General features: G+C 39.4%; 1 protein-coding gene across 1 annotated transcript in view; it reads left to right on the forward strand.

Moving 5' to 3' along the window:
* The window catches only part of LOC126184676 (complex I assembly factor ACAD9, mitochondrial-like), a 107,033-nt gene extending 89,585 nt beyond the window's left edge, over window positions 1-17,448 (forward strand). Inside the window, exons 7-10 of the mRNA XM_049927163.1 lie at window positions 2,810-2,978; window positions 13,429-13,595; window positions 14,811-15,017; window positions 17,150-17,448. Coding sequence (XP_049783120.1) covers window positions 2,810-2,978; window positions 13,429-13,595; window positions 14,811-15,017; window positions 17,150-17,323 — 717 coding nt within the window. The 3' untranslated portion in view covers window positions 17,324-17,448. The remainder of the gene's footprint in view (window positions 1-2,809; window positions 2,979-13,428; window positions 13,596-14,810; window positions 15,018-17,149) is intronic.
* Window positions 17,449-19,453: the final 2,005 nt, after the last annotated feature.

Consider the following 19,453-nt stretch of genomic DNA (forward strand, 5'->3'; position numbering starts at 1 on the left):
TTGGAAAACAGTCCCTGGAATGCTGTTCGTGAATGGCAGTGCAGTAGGTCAAATCACGAGAGTGATGTAAAATTTTGCAGTCGGGGTTGGTTGGTTAACCTCAAGAGTGCTCTTGCTGTCATACAAAATCACACCACAGACTCCAATTCCAGGTCCAGATCCAGTGTGTCTAGCAAGCATACAGGTTGTTTGCAGGCCCTCAACTGCCTTCCTTCTGAACAACACACACCCATTGCTGGCATCGAGGCAGAACCAGCCCTCATCAAAAAACAGAACAGAACTACTCCCTGCCCTCCATGAGCTCTCACTTGAGTCAACTGAAGTTGCAAATGGTGGTAGTTTGGCGTCTGTGGAATGCACGCTAGAGGCTGTCTGGCTCAGAGCTGTCCCTGAAGTAACCTTGGAGCTGGCCTCGAAATAACAGATTTGTAACAATTCATTGTCACTGTGGCGCCAAATGCTGCTGAAATTGCTGCTGTAGATGCAGTAAGATGTCCCAGAGCCATATGCCGAACATGAAAGTCTTCCCTCTCATTAGTGCCATGTGGCCATGTGGAGCTCGGTCTTGTTGCAACCAGAAGGAACATCCAGCTTCTCGAGGCCATATTTCACAACCTCGTTCAAACTCAGTGGAGTGTTGATAATGTCATCTTTGCACCTTAAAGGCATTCTTGACTAACATCAACTCACCATGTCTAATCTCAAAGGTCACTAATGCTCATGACTGTTACAGCATGTATTGAAACCAAACCTAATTTGCATCCTCATAGTGGTGGTACAACTGCCACTCTTATGTGACTGGTGTGAAATTTTCCCTTGGCCTGTCCTTCCAAGTAGAACAGTGAAAACTGGTAGTTAAATAAATTCCTGAAAGTCTCCATTTTGCTCGCTAAAATGATTTTCTTCTTGAGGATATCAAGTTAAAATTACAATTGGCTTTGTATCTGAATTAAACATACTTTTACCTCAAAACTACATATAATAAAATTTGATTGAGGAAATAACTCTTAGATACATGAAATATTTGGGCACATGCCTGTAGAGCATTCACAGTATGACTGTGACATGAACTTACTAAAGTGTTTCTCTGGAGTCTGAGAACTCGGAAGTAAGCAACTTGCTTTCCACGTGTAATTTTTCCTATCAGTCAGTCATCATTAAACTGTTTACTCCTTGGTCCCTCCCTTTACTTTCAGACTTTTGCCTTATTGCTTGCTGCCCACACTCCTTCCTCCCAGGTCACGCTTTCCCTCTTAAATTCCCAACCACTTCAGGTCATATTCACAACTGAGCAATTTAATTAGATAACTGCTATCTCTCTGACAGAAACATTGGGAATTTCACTTACATTTAGCTTTAATCAGTAGTAGGTTATGATCATACACATTTATATTTTCCCGTCATTGCCTGTAATAACTAACAAACTTTCCTTGATGGTTATTGATTCTATTTCTTCTTTGACGAGTTCTCTAACTCAATCTTTCAAAACTCTGCTTGTTGTATTTAGGTTTTCAGATAATCTTATCAAACACAAGTGAACATGGAAATGCTCTCCCCTCTCCCCCTCCCCCCGCTCTCCTCCCCCCCCCACTCTCCCTCCCCCCCCCCCCCCCCCCCCCCGCTCTCTCTCTCTCTCTCTCTCTCTCTCTCTCTCTCTCTCTCTCTCTCTCTCTCTATCTTTGCCCCACCCCCGTCTCTTCCCCCCCCCCTCGCTCCCCACCATTTGTCACGAAATTTTAGTCCTGGATAGCTGATGCGAATAGGAACCAAAATTACTAATGTTGTGTACGTCAACAACACACCCATTTTTAAACCCCGGAAACTTGGTGCCATGTGCTCCGATTGGCCATGGGATTGCCCTGTTCCTCTCTTGCCATTCGTCGGTTGATGGGCAGCGCTATGGTTGTCGGTTCACACATACAAACGTCCCTCACAATCTCTGGCAGGCAGAGCATTCACAGTCATGCATTGTCCAGAGCATCTAGCAACAGGGCAATCTCGCAGAAAATCAGAGCATGTGGCGTCAAGTTTCCGTAATTCAAAAATGGTGCATTGTCGACCTACACAGCATTAGTAATTTTGGTTCCTGTTTGCATCAGCTATCCAGGGTTAAAATTTTATGACAGTTTTTCTCCACCTTGTATATATATTAAAAGATGTATAGGCTGTGTCTGTCTGAATGTTTGTTAAAGTATCATGTGCAAATTTGAAGTAAGTCAGTCAAGAACTTTTTGAGATTTTTCTAACAGTGTTAAATGTTGTCTTGTCTACATATAGTAGTGTAATAAAGCTTGGTACACTGATGAGATAGAATGCCTCCTGGTTGTGGTGTGGCCACATTAAGCAAAGTATATAAGCAGCCCAGAAACAAATGGAGAATAATTCAAGCCATTTTCCTTCTTTCCTTCTCTGTGCTTCTAAGGCCACCAAATAATCTCTCAGCACTTTTACTGTCCAATTAATTTTCTGGGGGAGCTAAATGTTGAAAGCATGATGATAGGATTCTGCAGTAAGTTTCCAGTGTAACCTAATTCTCTCCAGCAATAGTGATATGCACTGACCACAATAAATTCTTTCTGTGTATCTAGATCAAAATTACCATTAAAAGATATTTTCATGTGACACAGGATTTCATCCGCACATTTATTGTAAGCTTGTAAACAAAATCCATGAAAGCTCCTTATCAGCAATGACACGTCTTATTTGTGTGGTATAGTACCCTTTTATAATTCAGTTCTACAATTAAGCGTAGTTTATAACCTTCCTGTTTAAAACAAGATAATAAATCTATCTTTAATTTATATTTCAGGTATTTAGTTCAGAAGCTTTGTGGCACAGTGTGAGTGAATGCTTGCAAGTACTTGGAGGCTTAGGGTACATGAGAGATTCTGCATGTGAACGTATCCTGAGAGATTCCCGAATAGCAATGATATTTGAGGGAACGAATGAGATCTTGAGGATTTTTATTTCTCTTATGGGTATGAAGTTTTGTTTTATACCAATGTTACCAGATGTTATGTAAGTTTTATGCTTGATGCTGGTCCCACTCTTGTAACCTGGTCATGGAGATGGCTCTGTTGTGATGCAACTATTATTGTTTTGAAGAACTCATGTCTGATTAGTGAGAAAGTTTTTACAGGGCACTTTGTTTTGAATTTTGTTTTTGTGTGTTCTTCTGTGTTACAATCTTTTTTTTATGAGGAATCATTCAAGCATGGTCTGTTAAGCATGTAATTCATCCTAACATTATGTACTTACCAGCTCATCAAGCCTGCTAAATGTTACCCCTCTAGAGACCAGTGATACTATAGTGGTAGGAGGGATTTGTGATATTTAAGTTATCTGTTGTATTGTACCTAGCAAATTGGGACAGTGATTAAGGCATTGGACTCACATTTAAGATCAAGCAGTTTCTCTAAATTGACTAAGGTATATAAATGGGTATTTCCTTTGAAAAGGATGTGTGTGACTCACCTTAATTTCATTTGTACCTGGTTGCCAGGACTGTAACAACCACTGAAGTTGTACACCCATATCCAAGGATATTTGAGAATATAAGACAGTCGGATGCACTATTGTGCAAATCTGATGTGATCAGGTGGTCAACATTTTAACAGCTCTTAGAAAGAAACAATCCTGTACAGTTATGTATTGCACTTTATCACAACATAATTATCGCAAAATTCTTTCTTTTACTGGTTATAATGACATCCTGCTACTGACAGAGTTAAACTGTGTAGATGAAGAGATAAGATGGCATTTAACTGTGATGTCAACAGTTAGTACCATGTGTTAGTGGAAACTTGTTGGCAAATGTGACACACATATTTGTAATGGCGCACATTAATGGTCAGTTCAGTATGGTGCTAAAGGTTGTAGGGGTAACTAGCCAAACAAATTACTGGACTGACTCTTACACTCACTATTAAATTTTGGATTCCTTTTTGACAACAATTTAAGGGAATGTGGATTCTAGTGACACATTCACACCACATACATGTTACAGCTGAAGATAGCATGGCATAAATGAGGGTCTTATTTACCAAGAACAGTGCTGTGAATTATGTGAGCTGCTATTAAGTCTTGCTATCATCTATGTCATAGCAGAACTTAATTACAGAATGTTCAATAAAGTGCACTGTTTTTTTAGTGTTGCTTTTCAAACATTGTCTTGTCTGATTATGTTGTTCTGCATAATTTCACAATATGTATAGAGTCCTGATATTTTGCTTGTACATTAAGACATGAGTTTAAGAGAACATTATTCTCATTCCACAGTTGCTGCTACATACAAATATGAATTCAGTTTAAATTACTCACCTTTTGCACGTTAACTAGTCTTAAATTGACTGCTTTAGTTACTTTTTGTTTTGTTGATTTGTGTGTGCCATTTATTACTTCATTGTATTGGACCTCGTAACTGTTTTTTTCCCCTCATGGTCCCTGCATTTTCTGGGTACTTATGACCTTAGATGTTTTGTGCCCTAAAACCCCATTAAAAATTATCACTTTGTGTTTTAAACACTACATTTCACTGTTTGCTTCATCCGTCTCAACACCAAGAATCATTTGAAGTTGACTGAGACTCTTATCTATAACTAAGAAATAGAAAGAGTTAAACTCACTGAACGATGTGATACTTTAAAAATTAATGTCTAATTATCACTAAAATTTTTCTGGGAGTCCCATGGTTCATATGGTGTGGGAAGGTGTCTGTTGGTATAACCAGACATCAATCTAAAGTGTTTCACACATCTTGAATTCTCTCCCTCAGATGCATTGTAAGGGGTCCTAAACAAGTGTCAAGTCCCTGGGATGATATCTTGAGTGTAAGGAGGGTGAGAGCCAAGGCTCGCAATGCAATACCGCACAGAGTTGGCAGCCATTATCATGAAAAACACTTTTCCACATAATATTCCAAGTCTTTTCTGTTAAACATTCTTCTATGTTGTGGAATAATATTTAGTCTTTGTGGTGTCACAGCCAGACACCACACTTGCTAGGTGGTAGCCTTTAAATCGGCCGCAGTCCGTTAGTATACGTTGGACCCGCGTGTTGCCACTATCAGTGATTGCAGACCGAGCGCCACCACACGGCAGGTCTAGAGAGACTTCCTAGCATTCGCCCCAGTTGTTCAACTGACTTTGCTAGCGATGGTCAACTGACAAATTACGCTCTCATTTGCCGAGACGATAGTTAGCATAGCCTTCAGCTACGTCATTTGCTACGACCTAGCAAGGCGCCATTACCAGTTACTATTGATGCTGTAAAACATGTACCGTCAAGAGCGATGTTCACCATTTATGGATTAAATTTAAGTATTCCAGCAGCTACATACGTTTTTTTGCTAGACTAATTTCCTTGACCTGTTCCAGGCCTCACGCCAGCCTGCATGAGCTAAAACGCGTGCCTTTCGGCTTCCTCTCAAAACCAGGTTGGCTTTCTTGCCAATCCACAACAGTCTTAACTGTTATTTCTTGAGAGAAAAAGCGTGTTTATGGAAACTTACTGTTTTAGGATACTGCTTCCAATAACTTCCAAAAGACAGCTGTAATATGGTGCAGAACATTTTTAATGCCACTCTATACAGCTCTGTTTAACCCCAGGGATAAAATAATACATCTATGTACCATTGAGTGACCATTGCTTGAAACATAGTGTCACTTTTGGCAAGGAATCCATTTTAAATTCTGTTCTTAGATAGCTTTGCACATCTACATGTGACCAAACATGGGTTTATTTGTAACCAGTTTAGTGCACACTTTGTTCAGGAACAACACACCAATCTTCATTTGTATCTCAATTAAAATGTCACCCACAATTATTTGAAGCATAGTGCCACTTTTGGCAAAGGAATCCATTTACAATATATTCTTAAACTGCTTTGCATGTTAGCCTGTGACCAAATATGAGCTTATTTGGAACTCATCCTGCAAACACGTTCCAGAATTGTACTGCTAACATTCATTTTTACCTCAGCTCCACTATCAGACGCAGTTATTTGATGCTCCGCAAGTATGAATCACTGACTACATCGTTTCCACCAAATTGTTGACACTGGTTGATGATACAATCTCCCGAAAGACTTTTTTTTCCTCAAATTGTTGGTGCCACTTTTTTCTGATTTTTGTCCAGGTTTTTAGTATTGGCGCCAGATTCAGACATTGATATCAAAATGGATGAACCAGCATTGCCCATTCAGAGTTGCGTGGTTTCACAGCCACACTGCAGGTGGTGTGGACACCACACAAGTTGGTGAGACCCTGTGGCAGTGTAGGCAATGAGGGCAATAAGTGCACATTCCTTGTCCATTCGTGTTTACGAATCTGACACTATGTGGTTGCCAACTTTGCTGTTCACATGCAGTGACATGCTTGATCTTGTTTATTTCTGTGGTTTTGGTATTAAGGTTTTGCTCGTATGCTGTTGACGATTCTAGGCCTTATGTTTTGAATTCCTTGTGGTCTTGTCCTCTCAGATTTGTGTTCAGTTTGCCGTTGTACACAAGGTTCTTTTTGGCAGCTTATCATTGTCTCTGAAACCACCTAGTGGCACTCCCTGTCTACATAGTGTGTTATTGAAGGGGCTATGAAGCCGACTCTCGTGTGTAAAATAGCTCATAACGGGGGATCAAAGGAGCTTTGGCACTGTCAAATAATGCTGCACGAACAGCTTCAGGAACAAATGATGGTGCAGCAACAGCTACAGCAGGAGCAGATGCAGGAGCTGATAAAGCAGAATGTGGAGCTGATCTGAGCTGTGGGCATGCAGCCTGCTGATCGAGTGCCATTTTGTGTGTTTGATGACACTGTTGAGAGGTGGGAAAACTGTGTAGATTTATGCAATGTTGTGCATCAAGAAGCTTATCAGATCCCATAGTCCAGAGCACTCTGTTACTTTGCAGTAGCAACAGTCTTCATACAATTGTGCAAAAGCTGCATTCGCACACAGACCCTGAGACATTAAAATTTACTAAACTGTGCAAATTACTGAGTGAGCATTTCTGCTACAAATTTATATTGTGGCAGTGTGATTACAAAGCAACAAATACAGGAAACATAGTGCTCAGTCATATGCATGCTGGATAGCCGATCTGCAAGGCCTTGCTCACAAATGCAAGTTTAAATGCACAAATTGTGGGGTCTCTCATGCTGATTCTATAATTTGAGACATAGTGGTCAGGATAGCACTGGATCAGAAGGTCCAATCTATAGCTTTGGAATTGTCAGACACCAAATTAAACACAACTGAAAAAATATTGCTGAAATGTATGAGGTGTTGGCAGCAACTCAAAGTGCATTTTCAGTCAGTTGGAAAGTAGCTCAGCTCTCTGCCCCATGCTGCCAAGAAAATCCCCCAGATGATGAGCATGGTGTAAGTCCTATGCAAGGGAATGCTTCTTGCTCCCAAGGAGATATCAATGGACTTAGTAAACACATGCAACCAAGCCAGGCATCTGGACATAGATCATGTTCTTGAGATAATAAGAAAAGTTCCCCCTCTGTGTCGGATTGGTCCCCACTGATGCTTAAATCTTGTCCAGACTGTTGGACACACCATGAGTATTGCCAGTGTCCACATTTTTCTGACACATTATGCCTGTCATAAGCCAGGGCACTTGGCAGCAGTGTGCCTGTGTTTGAAAGCAGCAACGCAGGCCGATGTGCCAGTGTTAGCCACTACACTGTGATCACAGGACCTGATCGGGCACCAGTTTTAGCTTTAACTTCAGTCTTGGCAGAACCTGACCAAATGGCTAATAAACTCCTGATTGAGTTGAATGTTAGTGGTATTACGACCAAATTCCAGGTGGATGTGGGGGTTGTAATTTCCCTAATCAACCAGGAAACCTATCAGTGTTCGGGCATCCCCTGTCTGCAGCTGCCATAGTGGCAAGTTATCTAATACAGAACTTACACACACAAAAAAAAAAACCTTTGCGAGAGTAAAATACAAGAACTTGGAATGGTAAATCATTTTGTTGGTTGTAAGTTCACCATCTGCTGCAAATATTTTTGGCTTAGATGCATTTGCTGCACATGGGTTTCAGGAATTGGATGAGGTAAACCTGGTATCCAGTTCAGTACTGTTCCATAGTTTACAATCATTATTAGAGAATTGTAAGCAGTTATTCCAGCCATTGTTGGCTTGGGCCAAAGAATGTGAAGCATATTTCACTCAAGTAGTATGCTGTGTCTAAATTTCGTCGTGCACAGCCAGTTCTTTTCACAATGTGTGATGCAGCAAAGGCTGATTTAGACTGGTTACAGTAACTGGGGGTCATTGCACCAATCTCAGCTAGTCAGTGGGCAACTCCTATGGCCATCATGAAGAAATCAAATGGATCCATTACAATTTGCTGTTATTTTAAAGCCATGATTAACACACAAAATGTGATCGACATTTACCCAATCTCTCCACCATAGGAACTTGTAGCAAAGTTAGCAGGATGACCATGTTTCCTAAAGACTGATTTGAAGGATGCATACTTGAAATTACTTCTAGATACAGACATGCAGAAAATCCTGTTACTAATTAAGCCTTTTGGAATGTATGAACCATCTGAGAAAAAAAGGCATTTACTTTATTTGGTCTCCCAAGTGCCACAAACAATTCTTGCAGTTGGAAATGCACCTTAAGTTGCTGCCTCACTTAGTGATCTTCACTACAGGCCAGCTCTTGACGTTTGCAACCAACCTGTCACAATATAGGATTGAGGTCATATTCACACATAAGAATACCGGCAGTACAGAGCAACCAAACTGATTTTGTGTCTAAGACACTCTGCAGGTGCAACAAAATTATTCGCAAATTGAGAAGAAGACATTGGCTATTGTGTATGGCGTTAATAAACTCCACATTTTCCTACATGGGAATAAGTTCCAGTTACTTACAGACCACCAACCCCTCTCTCTTTGGGCGACGTTCTCACCTTCCAGACGAAATGGCACAGTGTTTACTATGTTGAGCTTCATTTTTGATCAGTTACCATAATGACATTCATTTTGACCAGCTGCTAAGCATACAAATGCCAATGCATTATCTTGCCTCTCCATTGACCCCAGCACTGAGTGTGAGCATCTGGAAGCGGTTTTTTGCTCTAGATGAGACATTGCACAAATACTAGTGGCTACTACGAACCCCTCCCGTGTAGAGTTGTGTGAATAGTGCAAAGTGATTGGCCAGAGAACATCCCAAAAAGATCAGACCTGGTGTAGAGCTATTATTTTGCTATGAAACATTGACTGAATGTTGTTCAGGGACTAGTATTATTGTCTACAGAGGATGCTGAACGTCACATGGTTGTTCCACCTCCACTCTGTGGTCACATCCTTCAGTTGCTACAACTGCACATATTACAAACAGAGTGCTTGCTACAATTTTTGCCATAGAGGGAGTCACCCACACCTTAATATCTGACAATGGACCTCAGTTTGTTTCAGTGAATTTTAGGTATTCTGCCAATGACACTGCATACAGCACCTGATCACCACCCTTTTAGACCCAGCATCGAACTTCAAAGCCGAGTGGCATGTCAGAACATTGAAGTCGCAAATGAGGTAGGCACTGGCATCAGTGCGCACTGATGAGGCCTTAATACACTTCTTGTTTCCTACTGCTCCACCCCAGTCAATGAATGAAGCCCAGCTGAGGTACTACGTTGGCGCACACTGTGCAGGCTCCTAGATTTGCTGTGTCCTATCTCACAAACCCTGAGCTCTAGTTACACACCCCACTATCACCAGGATGCCATGTTAGCTTGCCTATTTGGCCAAAAGATGGATTGGGCACAGTGCATCATTCTCAGCCACAAGGAATGCCAAATGTTCCTTGTCATGGTTGGGTGGGAGCATCTGATCTGTCACTGAAACCAGTTGCAGCTGCGCAGGAGCCATGCCCACTCCTTAAGCCACTGCAGGCAATTTCCAGTCCCACCCCTCTCAGCAACCACACTTTAAAGGCCACCCCTGCAGACTGCCAGTGCTCCTGGTTTGCATCCAGGACACAGCCATAGTGCCGTTACAACCTATGCCCATGCCATCATCATCAGCGGCAGCAGATGACCGAACTGGCACATGACTGGCAACCCATGGAGGTTGAGTCACTTCTTCCAACATTGCATTCACGGACAGCAACAGCTGCAGCCCCAAATGGACCAGTCATTCACTGAACAAGATGTGGCAAAAAATGGAAACACCGGAAATTGAGATGCTGTTGGAGTCACTGGCTCCCCCTTGCCCTGGTGGTTGAAGCACACGTCGGGTCATTTCTGACCCTGCGTGCTTATTAAAGGTGGAAGGGATTTGGCATTGTCAATGGATTTACATATTGATATCATGATTTATGCACCGGTGTTGGCCATTCAGAGTTGTATGGTTCCACAGCTGCTCCGCTGGTGGCATGGTCATTGCATGAGTTGGCAAGACCATCTGGCGCCATAGACAACGAGGAAATGTTCTTTCAGAGTTGTTTGCCTTGTTGTCCACTCACTTCTTTTTGGCCACTTACCTTTTTCTCTGAAACTGTCTAGTGGCACTCCCTTCTGGGCAGTGCATTTTTAAAATATTCACATTGTCATTCCTAATAAATTTCACCTCCATGACTGCCACCTTTTACTTTACAGAGTGGACAATTCTTCAATATTCAGGTTTTGAGGTAAATACTGAACCTTTACTGACTTTGTCAACTGTTAATATTTTCACTACAACTCATTCACTTCCTCTAGATATTTAACAGAAGTTGTATGTAAATTTTTGATAAACCTTGCAGTTTACATGGTTATTGTGTTATGTATCTTCTGTGCTGTAGCTCACCCACACGACTTTGGTGTGCGTGGTAGAGTGGGTGATCATAATGTTCTGGCTGATCAATATAGAAAAACCTGTGGAGTTAATCACAATATGCAAATAGAATCACAAGACCATGAAAGCATTCTTCTTAATTCATGTATTAGAATATTGTCTCATAAATCCTAAATCGTTATAACCCTGTAATATGTTTGCTTTAATTGTCGCTCCAGATCCTCCTCTGTGGACCTAATGAGCTTTTTTTAAAAAAATAGCATTTTTGTAGTTTTTGTTGTATTTTTTACTTGTAATATGATCTGCTCATTTATTTATGTATTCTTTAATCCACTTGTTAGCTCTCCTGATTCATAATTTATTACTAGGCTGTTCCATTTCCTATCTGATATATAGTATTTGGCCACTGTACTCAATATCTTATCACTGCAAACTGGTGTCTACCTTGAGCTTTATCTGTTTGTGCCAGTCTCTGGCATCCACATTTAATGGGATATATGGAAATGACAATCCCCTCCAGATACATGGTATACAGTTATACATGAAAACAATAATAAAGTATTTATCATGTATCATGTAGATATATAAAGTAATTAAAAATTATAAAAGAAGAAGCCCAAAGAAAATCAGATCTTAATAGCAAGATAATGTAAATAATTACCTAAATTAAAAATAATAGTACTAATTTAAAAAAATAGGAGGAAGAGAGTGTAGTACTCAGTTGATGTTGGCCATCCATGTTGCCTTGATTTATGCCTTCTCTTCTTACCTCTTCCACAGTTTGCTTTAAAATAACATGTATTTTCTTTTAATCTTTTTAGTTACATTTGTCTTTATTCCTTTGATGTTTAACCTTCATTTTTTGCTTGTTAATTTCTAGAAGCTAAAATTATTTACCTAATTTGTGATTATTCTTGTAAGAGAGAGATGTAAACATATCCCTTTTGATATTTCGTGTTATCTGTTAATAATAATAATAATAATAATAATAATAATAATACCAGTCTGGTTTATATCAATTGCCTTGCTTTGATGTTCACTACAGTGGTGTAATATGCTTTGCTGTCACGTTTTACAGAAACTTGCAGAAGCTTCATAAAGTAGTATAGCAAATTGTTTTATGTTCTCATTGAGGTTCTTAAAAGACAAACAGTACAATGTGAGTTTTAGCAAATGCTGGTAATTTCCAAGTTAATGTACCGGTACACTTTAAATAGTCCCCGTCTCCCTCATATTTAGATAGTGTTGGTGGAAAAGTCATATGAATTAGCATGACAACTCAAGTCATCAGCGACATTTTCAGTAAGTGTTAGCACATTCCGTTTATCTACTAACAGAAGATCACAAGTGAAAATTTTATTATTTCATACACAGAACATGAAATAAAGAAGTCTACCTTAACAGTTATTGCCCATGAATAGTGATATGAGTGTGATAAGTTTTCCTTGTGTACAAAATATAACAATCAATTAGTGTCTGTTTATAATGAAACTAATATCCTCAGTCATTGAACTTCCATAATATATCATCTGCAGTGTTTATATCTGCTAGTAAAATGTGAGAAATCTGTTTAGTTCTTTGTATACACAGAATTCTCATTGTAGAGCTATAAAAAAAAGTTATGCTCAACTTAAAAAGGAAACATTCTGCACACATTAACAGTCTACTTTGAAACAAGGCCTTGTCTGTGAATATCACATTTGCCCTAGTGATGGAGACACTGTCAGATGAACCTTTCGCACAAAGTGTACCCATGCAGGAAAATAAGCCACTGATATTCCCTGCATATGCTGTATATGGTACATACACAGCAGGTTATCATGTAGCACTCTCCAGTCAGTCATGTGGTCAACATTACCTGTTGCAGCTAATTGCCTTCCTCTGACATTTAAGGTTGTCACCAACTGCAAGTAGTACTTCTTCCTCCAACTGAGGTGTCCTCGTCCTTCTAGGCCTGCCCCAGTCACAAGTAGTAGGCTTAAATGCCCCGTGCTCCCTAAGACAATGATTGTTTGCTTCCAGTGCCCCCCTGTTGAGGCACTGTTGTTCTGGAAAGCCCTCCAAATAAAAACATTGAGCACTATGACCATCACCATCTGCTAAAATGTACAAAGATGGGCGTCTGCCAACTCTGCATTTCAGTACATTTCCATTGCATTGTACTGGAAATCAAGTCCGTGGTGAAAACTACGGTTGATGCTACATGCTTGCACAATCCATTATGAACACTAAACAGTTGATGCTACATGCTTGATACTTATAGAGCAATGAAGTCTGTCGCATCTCAATATTACCTTCGTTCCAATGGAAAACAAACACTGTCACTGAACACAAGAATTAAGACGTACTGCACATTCTAACCAAATGTAACTAAGATGGTATTGAAAGATTTCGTGTGGGAAAATGTTTCAAGTTATGCTAGTACATTCTATTTCTGTGTGTTTCCCATTATTAATAAGATTATGAAGAGAAGTACAAAACCGGATTCTAACATGGAAATAAAGTGTTCCTCTGTATGTGAGGAATGTTTCCTGAAAGTTTCGCCATAGCTTTTTGTTACATTCTGTATATCTAATATTTTAAATAATGTTTAGTATGCACACATAAAAGTTTGTTTTGTTCATAGGACTTCAGCATGCAGGCATCCAGTTAAGTGAAACTGTAAGGAAAATTAGAAACCCAGCAATGAATCCTGGTTTTATTTTGTCAAAATTATGGGAAAGAAGACGTCAGCAAATGGATGACCCAAAATTGATCTTGGGTTTGGAGGGTTATCTTCATCCTTCCCTGCAGGTACATGTGCCATCAGAAGTAGTGAAACAAATGTGCTCATTATCTTATGTTTTGTTTTATAAGCCAAGTGTATCCTGTAATAAAAATGAGGTAGCAAAACAATTATTTTTAGTGTGAATTTCTGAATAAATGTTTGGGTTGCTATGAACGTGGTGCAGGAACCTGAAAATCCAGTGTATGATTGTACAGTACCAACTCCAACAATCAGCTTTGTTCTTTGTGAATTACATGAAAGTAGTGTCTAATTTGACATTCTTTTATCACTTTCTCATGATGCATTATATTTTTCACTACAAATGTAATTCTCCAAAAAAAACATTGTAGTGTTAGAATAATCCCTCATGGCCTAATTATCCCACAACATGGAAGGCATATTGTGAGAATTTTATGGGCATTGTTGAAATAGATGTGTGTGCCAGGATGCATCATTAAGAATAATTGAGTAACATATTTCTCTTTGTGTCATCTCACATTGTTCTTTGTGTAGAGGATGGTCATAGGACATTTCTCTGAGTTGTGAAAGAGGAACAGAAGTCCAATTTATAACAAGACAGGACCTCATCGTATTAGCATATGGATGTTTGTGACACGTGCCCTATTAATGGATTGGTCATACATACGTCACAACCATCACTTGCTCAATATGGCCACACCAATTGCCTTATATTTAAATATTCCTATTTCTAAGGTTTTGTCAAGGAGAAAGTTTATATCCATCCATTCTCAGTAACACTGCTGGAATTGAGAAGGCATGTTACTACATTCATCAAGAATGCAACATGAGGACTACTTCAAAGGACTCTGTGCAAATGGGACTGGTTTGTGGACATTGGTCTCTTTACATATTTAGTGTGTGTATGGGTGGAAGTCAAAATACAGCTTCAGGGAATCGTCAAGTAATTTGCAATTGTACAGCTTCTTCCAGTAAAGTGAAAACAGCAGCCAGCTACTATTAATGTGGGTGTATTTTCACGCAGCCACAGTCTCACAATGTCAACGTGGTCCCACCATAGAAATTTTTGACAGAATAACAGATTTTCTAATAAAGGTGTACATATTCATTCTCATTATTGGGAAGACAGTTAGCTCCAGTTTCGTGTAACAGCTCTTTATCATAGTTCTATGAAAGCTACACAGAAAAACAGTTTAATCTAAATAGCATATCTTCTAATTGCAGAAAATCTTAAAACCTTATGATTTAATTGTTTATTTTAGGTGCCAGCACAAATGTTGGAGTACTGTGTTCTTCGGTTGCCATATGCTGTTGAAGTTGTTTTGTCCCGGCATGGTCAGAAGGTAGTTGATCATCAAATGGAACTCCGTAGAATAGCCGATATTGTTATTGATATATTTGCCATGACAGCTGTACTGGGGAGGGCATCACGCTCTTATTGTATTGGTCTGCAGCATGCAGAAAGTGAGGTAAGATTGGAATATACTCTGTTCTTATAAAATTCTTATTTGTGTTACAGAAATGCCAGTGTATTTTACTGCATACTGTTCTCAAACTGTTTACTATCTGTAACTCTTCAGCGCTTGCTACTGTAGGCCTAGTAATGCCTTTCATTGTTGGTAGTATATCTGTGTTCTGGTTCCGTTCTTTTTAAATATTCTTCATAACAGTAAAGCGTCTATACAGCATTTGCATGTACTTACATTCATAGAATGCACCTCAAAGTCAATGTTTATCATGCAATTTTTTGCGTAAATAATATAATTAAAGTTTGAGTTTCAAAATGCTTAAAAAAAAAGAAAAACCAGTTCTTAGAATGATGTCAAATTTGAATGGAATATTATTGATGAAGTGGGAAATGTTATGGAAAGAAAAAAAAATAACAAAAATTTTACCACTGGATTGTGCTGTAAGCTAAAGAATATGCAAAATAAAAGATGCAGGTTACACAACTGTTCCTCAGTTTGCCCCTGAGATGCTTGGCATGACTGACTCAATACAGGAACACGTGCAGCTGGTAAAGCTGTTTTACAAGAATGGTGGCTGCGTGCCAGTAGCTCTGCAGAAGTTCCAGACACTCTAGTATGAAAACGAGCATTGGCCCAATGTCTTCCAAGGGTCTGGAGAAAATGACTGTGAAATTTGAAAAGACAGATACTGTTGAAGTGCAGTGTGGCAGAGGGAGGAAAAAATTGATCTGACTTCAGTAAAAGTTGTCACAGGATTGCCGGAAGGGTTGAGAGGTGATGTACAAGCATGCATTGCATGGGGAATTGCCCGAACTTCAGACATGCCTGTGAGCACGGTGCATAAAATTGTACGAAACATCCAGCATTGCTATCCATACAAAGTTACCCATGTTCAGGAATTGCTTCATGCTGACGTGCCAGTAAGTCAAACATTTGCTACAGAATTTCTTGCTCGCATGGAAGTGGACAATAGATGGCCATGGAAAATTCTGTGGACAGAATTTTTATCTCTAAGGATGTGTTAATTAACAGAATTGCAGAGTATGGGCAATGGAAAATCCCTGGCACATCAACTGGTAACACTTCATTCTGCAAAGGTAAATGTTTGGTGCAGGTTGATGGCATCATTTATCACAGGGCCATATTCTTTTGAAGACATATGTCCTGCGGGTTCTGCGATCTGTAGCGTCATTTGTCACCATTGGTAAATGCTATGAGAGTCTTTTGTACACTAATATCATTACAACCCTTCAACAGTATGGATGTGTGGGTTTGATCATTTTTACACAAGATGGCACTCCTCTGCACATTGCATAGCCAGTGAAGCAGATGCTGCAGAGACATTTCAGAAATGCTTAAATTATCAGCCATCATTTCACTACTGACTGGCCATCTATATCACCTGATCTTAATCCAGACTTCTGTCTGTGGGTTATTTGAAAGATGCCATGTTCAGTGCTCCGATTGCAAATGTAGCTGAATTGAAGGCATGCATTGCACAAGATATTATGTATTTGATTCCTGATACACTTCAATCTATTGTGGAACAAGCTGTTCCTCGATTTCAACTTGTGGCAGAAAGCAGTGGGCAGCATATTGAACATATCTTGCGCCAGTCACACGACAATTAAAAACCAATTTTACTGTAGATTTTTATGTAGGCCTAAGGACAATTAAAAACTGATTTTTCCCATCTGCTGTAGTATGAGCTTGCCATGGTGGATGGGCATACTTAACAAACAATGCCACAACTGTTGAATCCAAAAATTGTGCTGTCATGCACAGTACAGTTGGTTTAATGTGCAGCTCGACCCCAGCTGTCTTATTGTCAGCCATCTGTCATTTGTAGCTGAACCCATTTACATTATGACACTCACAGTGCCATGTATTAGGAAAATTTTTGTTTCCCCCTTCTTTGGTAATATTCCATTCAAATTTGACATTATGAGCAGCAGCTCTTTACTTGCAGTGCATTGAAACTGGAACTTTAATTATAATCACCAACTATTTGCAAGAATACAGTATTGTTGATTTTTAAATAAAATTTCAGACAGATACATTATTTAAGAAAAGTGGTTAGAGGTAAATGGATGCAGGTCCAATAAATTATGTAGATCTTGGTTTATTTTTAGGTGCTGATTGCAGGAACATTCTGCAAGGATGCGCTGTTGAGAGTCAAATCTGCTGTCAAAGAAATTGAACTTGGGCCAGTAGCAACAAATGACTCTAATTATTCCAAGGTTGCAGAAAAAATTTTTGAAAATAAAGGATATTTTCCTGTACATCCATTGACACGAAATTTTTAGTCTAATTTTTGTTGTTGTTTGGACTTTTAAATATTTTTTCTTTTTATAATTGCTGAAACTTGTTGATATTGTTTTGTGCCTGACACCACTGTGAAACTCAGTAAATATATTGTTACACAATTAAAGTTGATACCAGAGTTTTATTTGAGATTCTATAACACCATTAAAATTTTTAGGTAAAGTATCTATACCAACCTGTAAGTATTCCATTGTTGACATATACCTCATGAGTCATGACAGTCCCACTATAAATTCTATGATAAATGTTCTAGATTCTTTTTGACAAACATTAGCCACATAGATTTCCATATTAGCTATTTTAATGTGAGGAACTGGAGTGATAGATTTGGCAGTTCTACAACAACTCAAGCGATATGGAGAAAAGTTGTGTGGCATATACACAACAATGTCATTCAAAATCTAAAACATTCTTCATTTCTGGAGAAAAGCTCAGGATTAATCAAAAATGCAGCCTTTTGTTACACACATTGTACTCATTTGGCAGGATTGAAACAAATTGGCATACTATGAGGTACATTAAAGTTATAACACCTCTGATCTCCTCCCCCCATCCAGGATTGGAAACAGATAGAAACATTGGGCTCACCTTAAAATACGCATGCACTTGTGAATGTGCGACAGAGATAGCAGCACTGTAGAATGTTACAAGAACAGTATGCACTAATTCTTTCTCTCTATTTGCATGGTGTGATACGAACCAAATTCATTGCCAGTTGAGTGATACATGTCTTGGTGGTGTCATGGATGTGCCTAATGTGTATTCGTGAGTGCAACAGTTCAGAGAAGGCGGAACATCATGTGGCAACAAAAAAGAGACATCTTGGCCTCACACCAGCTGGTCTGATGACATGATTGAGCAAGTGGAGAAAGTTGTTTTGGAGGATAGCCGGAGGAGAGTGGAACAAATCATCTCCAAAGTTGACGTTTCTGTGAGCTGTGTAATACAATTTTGCATCTAGGCCAGAAAATGCAAAAAGTCTCCAGATGGGTGCCACGAATGCTGACAAACAACCACATCACTGTGCATGTAGTATCTTGCTAGGCTATGCTGACATGTGATAACATGAATGGGATTTTCTTTTCATAGATTGTGACAACAGGTGAGGCATGGATGGCATTTTTCAATCCTGAAAATAGAGTAATGTCAGAAATGTGGAATACACTGCAAAAGTCTATCCACTAATTTAATGACAAATCAGTGTACAATACTGTAGTGTGACCAGAGATACTAGTCAATCTGTAGACAGGGAGCAATTGTAAGTGATAAGAGGATAAAATGGATATGGTATGGAAAGTGCTGTGTGCTCATTAGTCACTGCTACACAGTGATATTGCACGCCAGGGCACCACCATCCAGGCACTCCAGTCATGGTACCACCTCAACTTCCAATCTTTTGCTGTGTAGATGTTACTCACAATAAGGGGCTGACTTCCGCTTCTGCTGTAAGACTGTCAAATTCATCTACAGATAGTGTTACTAGCTGTCACAGGGGTCATTGATGTGTGCCACTATTCTCCTCTTTATGAATGCTAGATTATTCTGCCAATCACAAGATAAATAGTGATACGATGGCCGCCTCATTCAGTTCACAGGAGTTCTCTTCACAGTTGCAATTCACATAGCAGTTAACTCCAGCACAGTTCGCACAAAGTTAAAGTCTGTGTGCCTACAGTTCTACAGTTCCACTGGGCAGCAAGCCACTACTTACGAGTATTCTCCAGACTGTTCAACATCAACTGTTTAGTGAGGTCATTAGTGAGAGACCGAAGAGAGTACTGTCAAAAATAGCAGTTCTGCTAAACATTTTTAGATGATATAGTTATCTTCAAAGTGTTAGGCTACTCAGCATGTTGGACTTTTTCGAATACTGAGCTTTGCATCTGTCAATGCTCAAAACTGATTATTACTTTCTACATAAACTTAATAAATGTATGTTATTTGATTCATTTTGTGTTCCCTATCTTGTGTGTTTTAGAGCCCTATGTTTACATAAAGTTGTTAAGTGTGTGGGCCAACCATCTTGCTCAACAATTAAATATCTGTTGCCGGACGTTTCATTGCTTTTTGTGATGTTGGGCATCATAAGGTCATGATGAATACAACAAAAA

Source organism: Schistocerca cancellata, chromosome 4 (assembly GCF_023864275.1).
Source record: "Schistocerca cancellata isolate TAMUIC-IGC-003103 chromosome 4, iqSchCanc2.1, whole genome shotgun sequence".
NCBI lineage: Eukaryota > Metazoa > Arthropoda > Insecta > Orthoptera > Acrididae > Schistocerca > Schistocerca cancellata.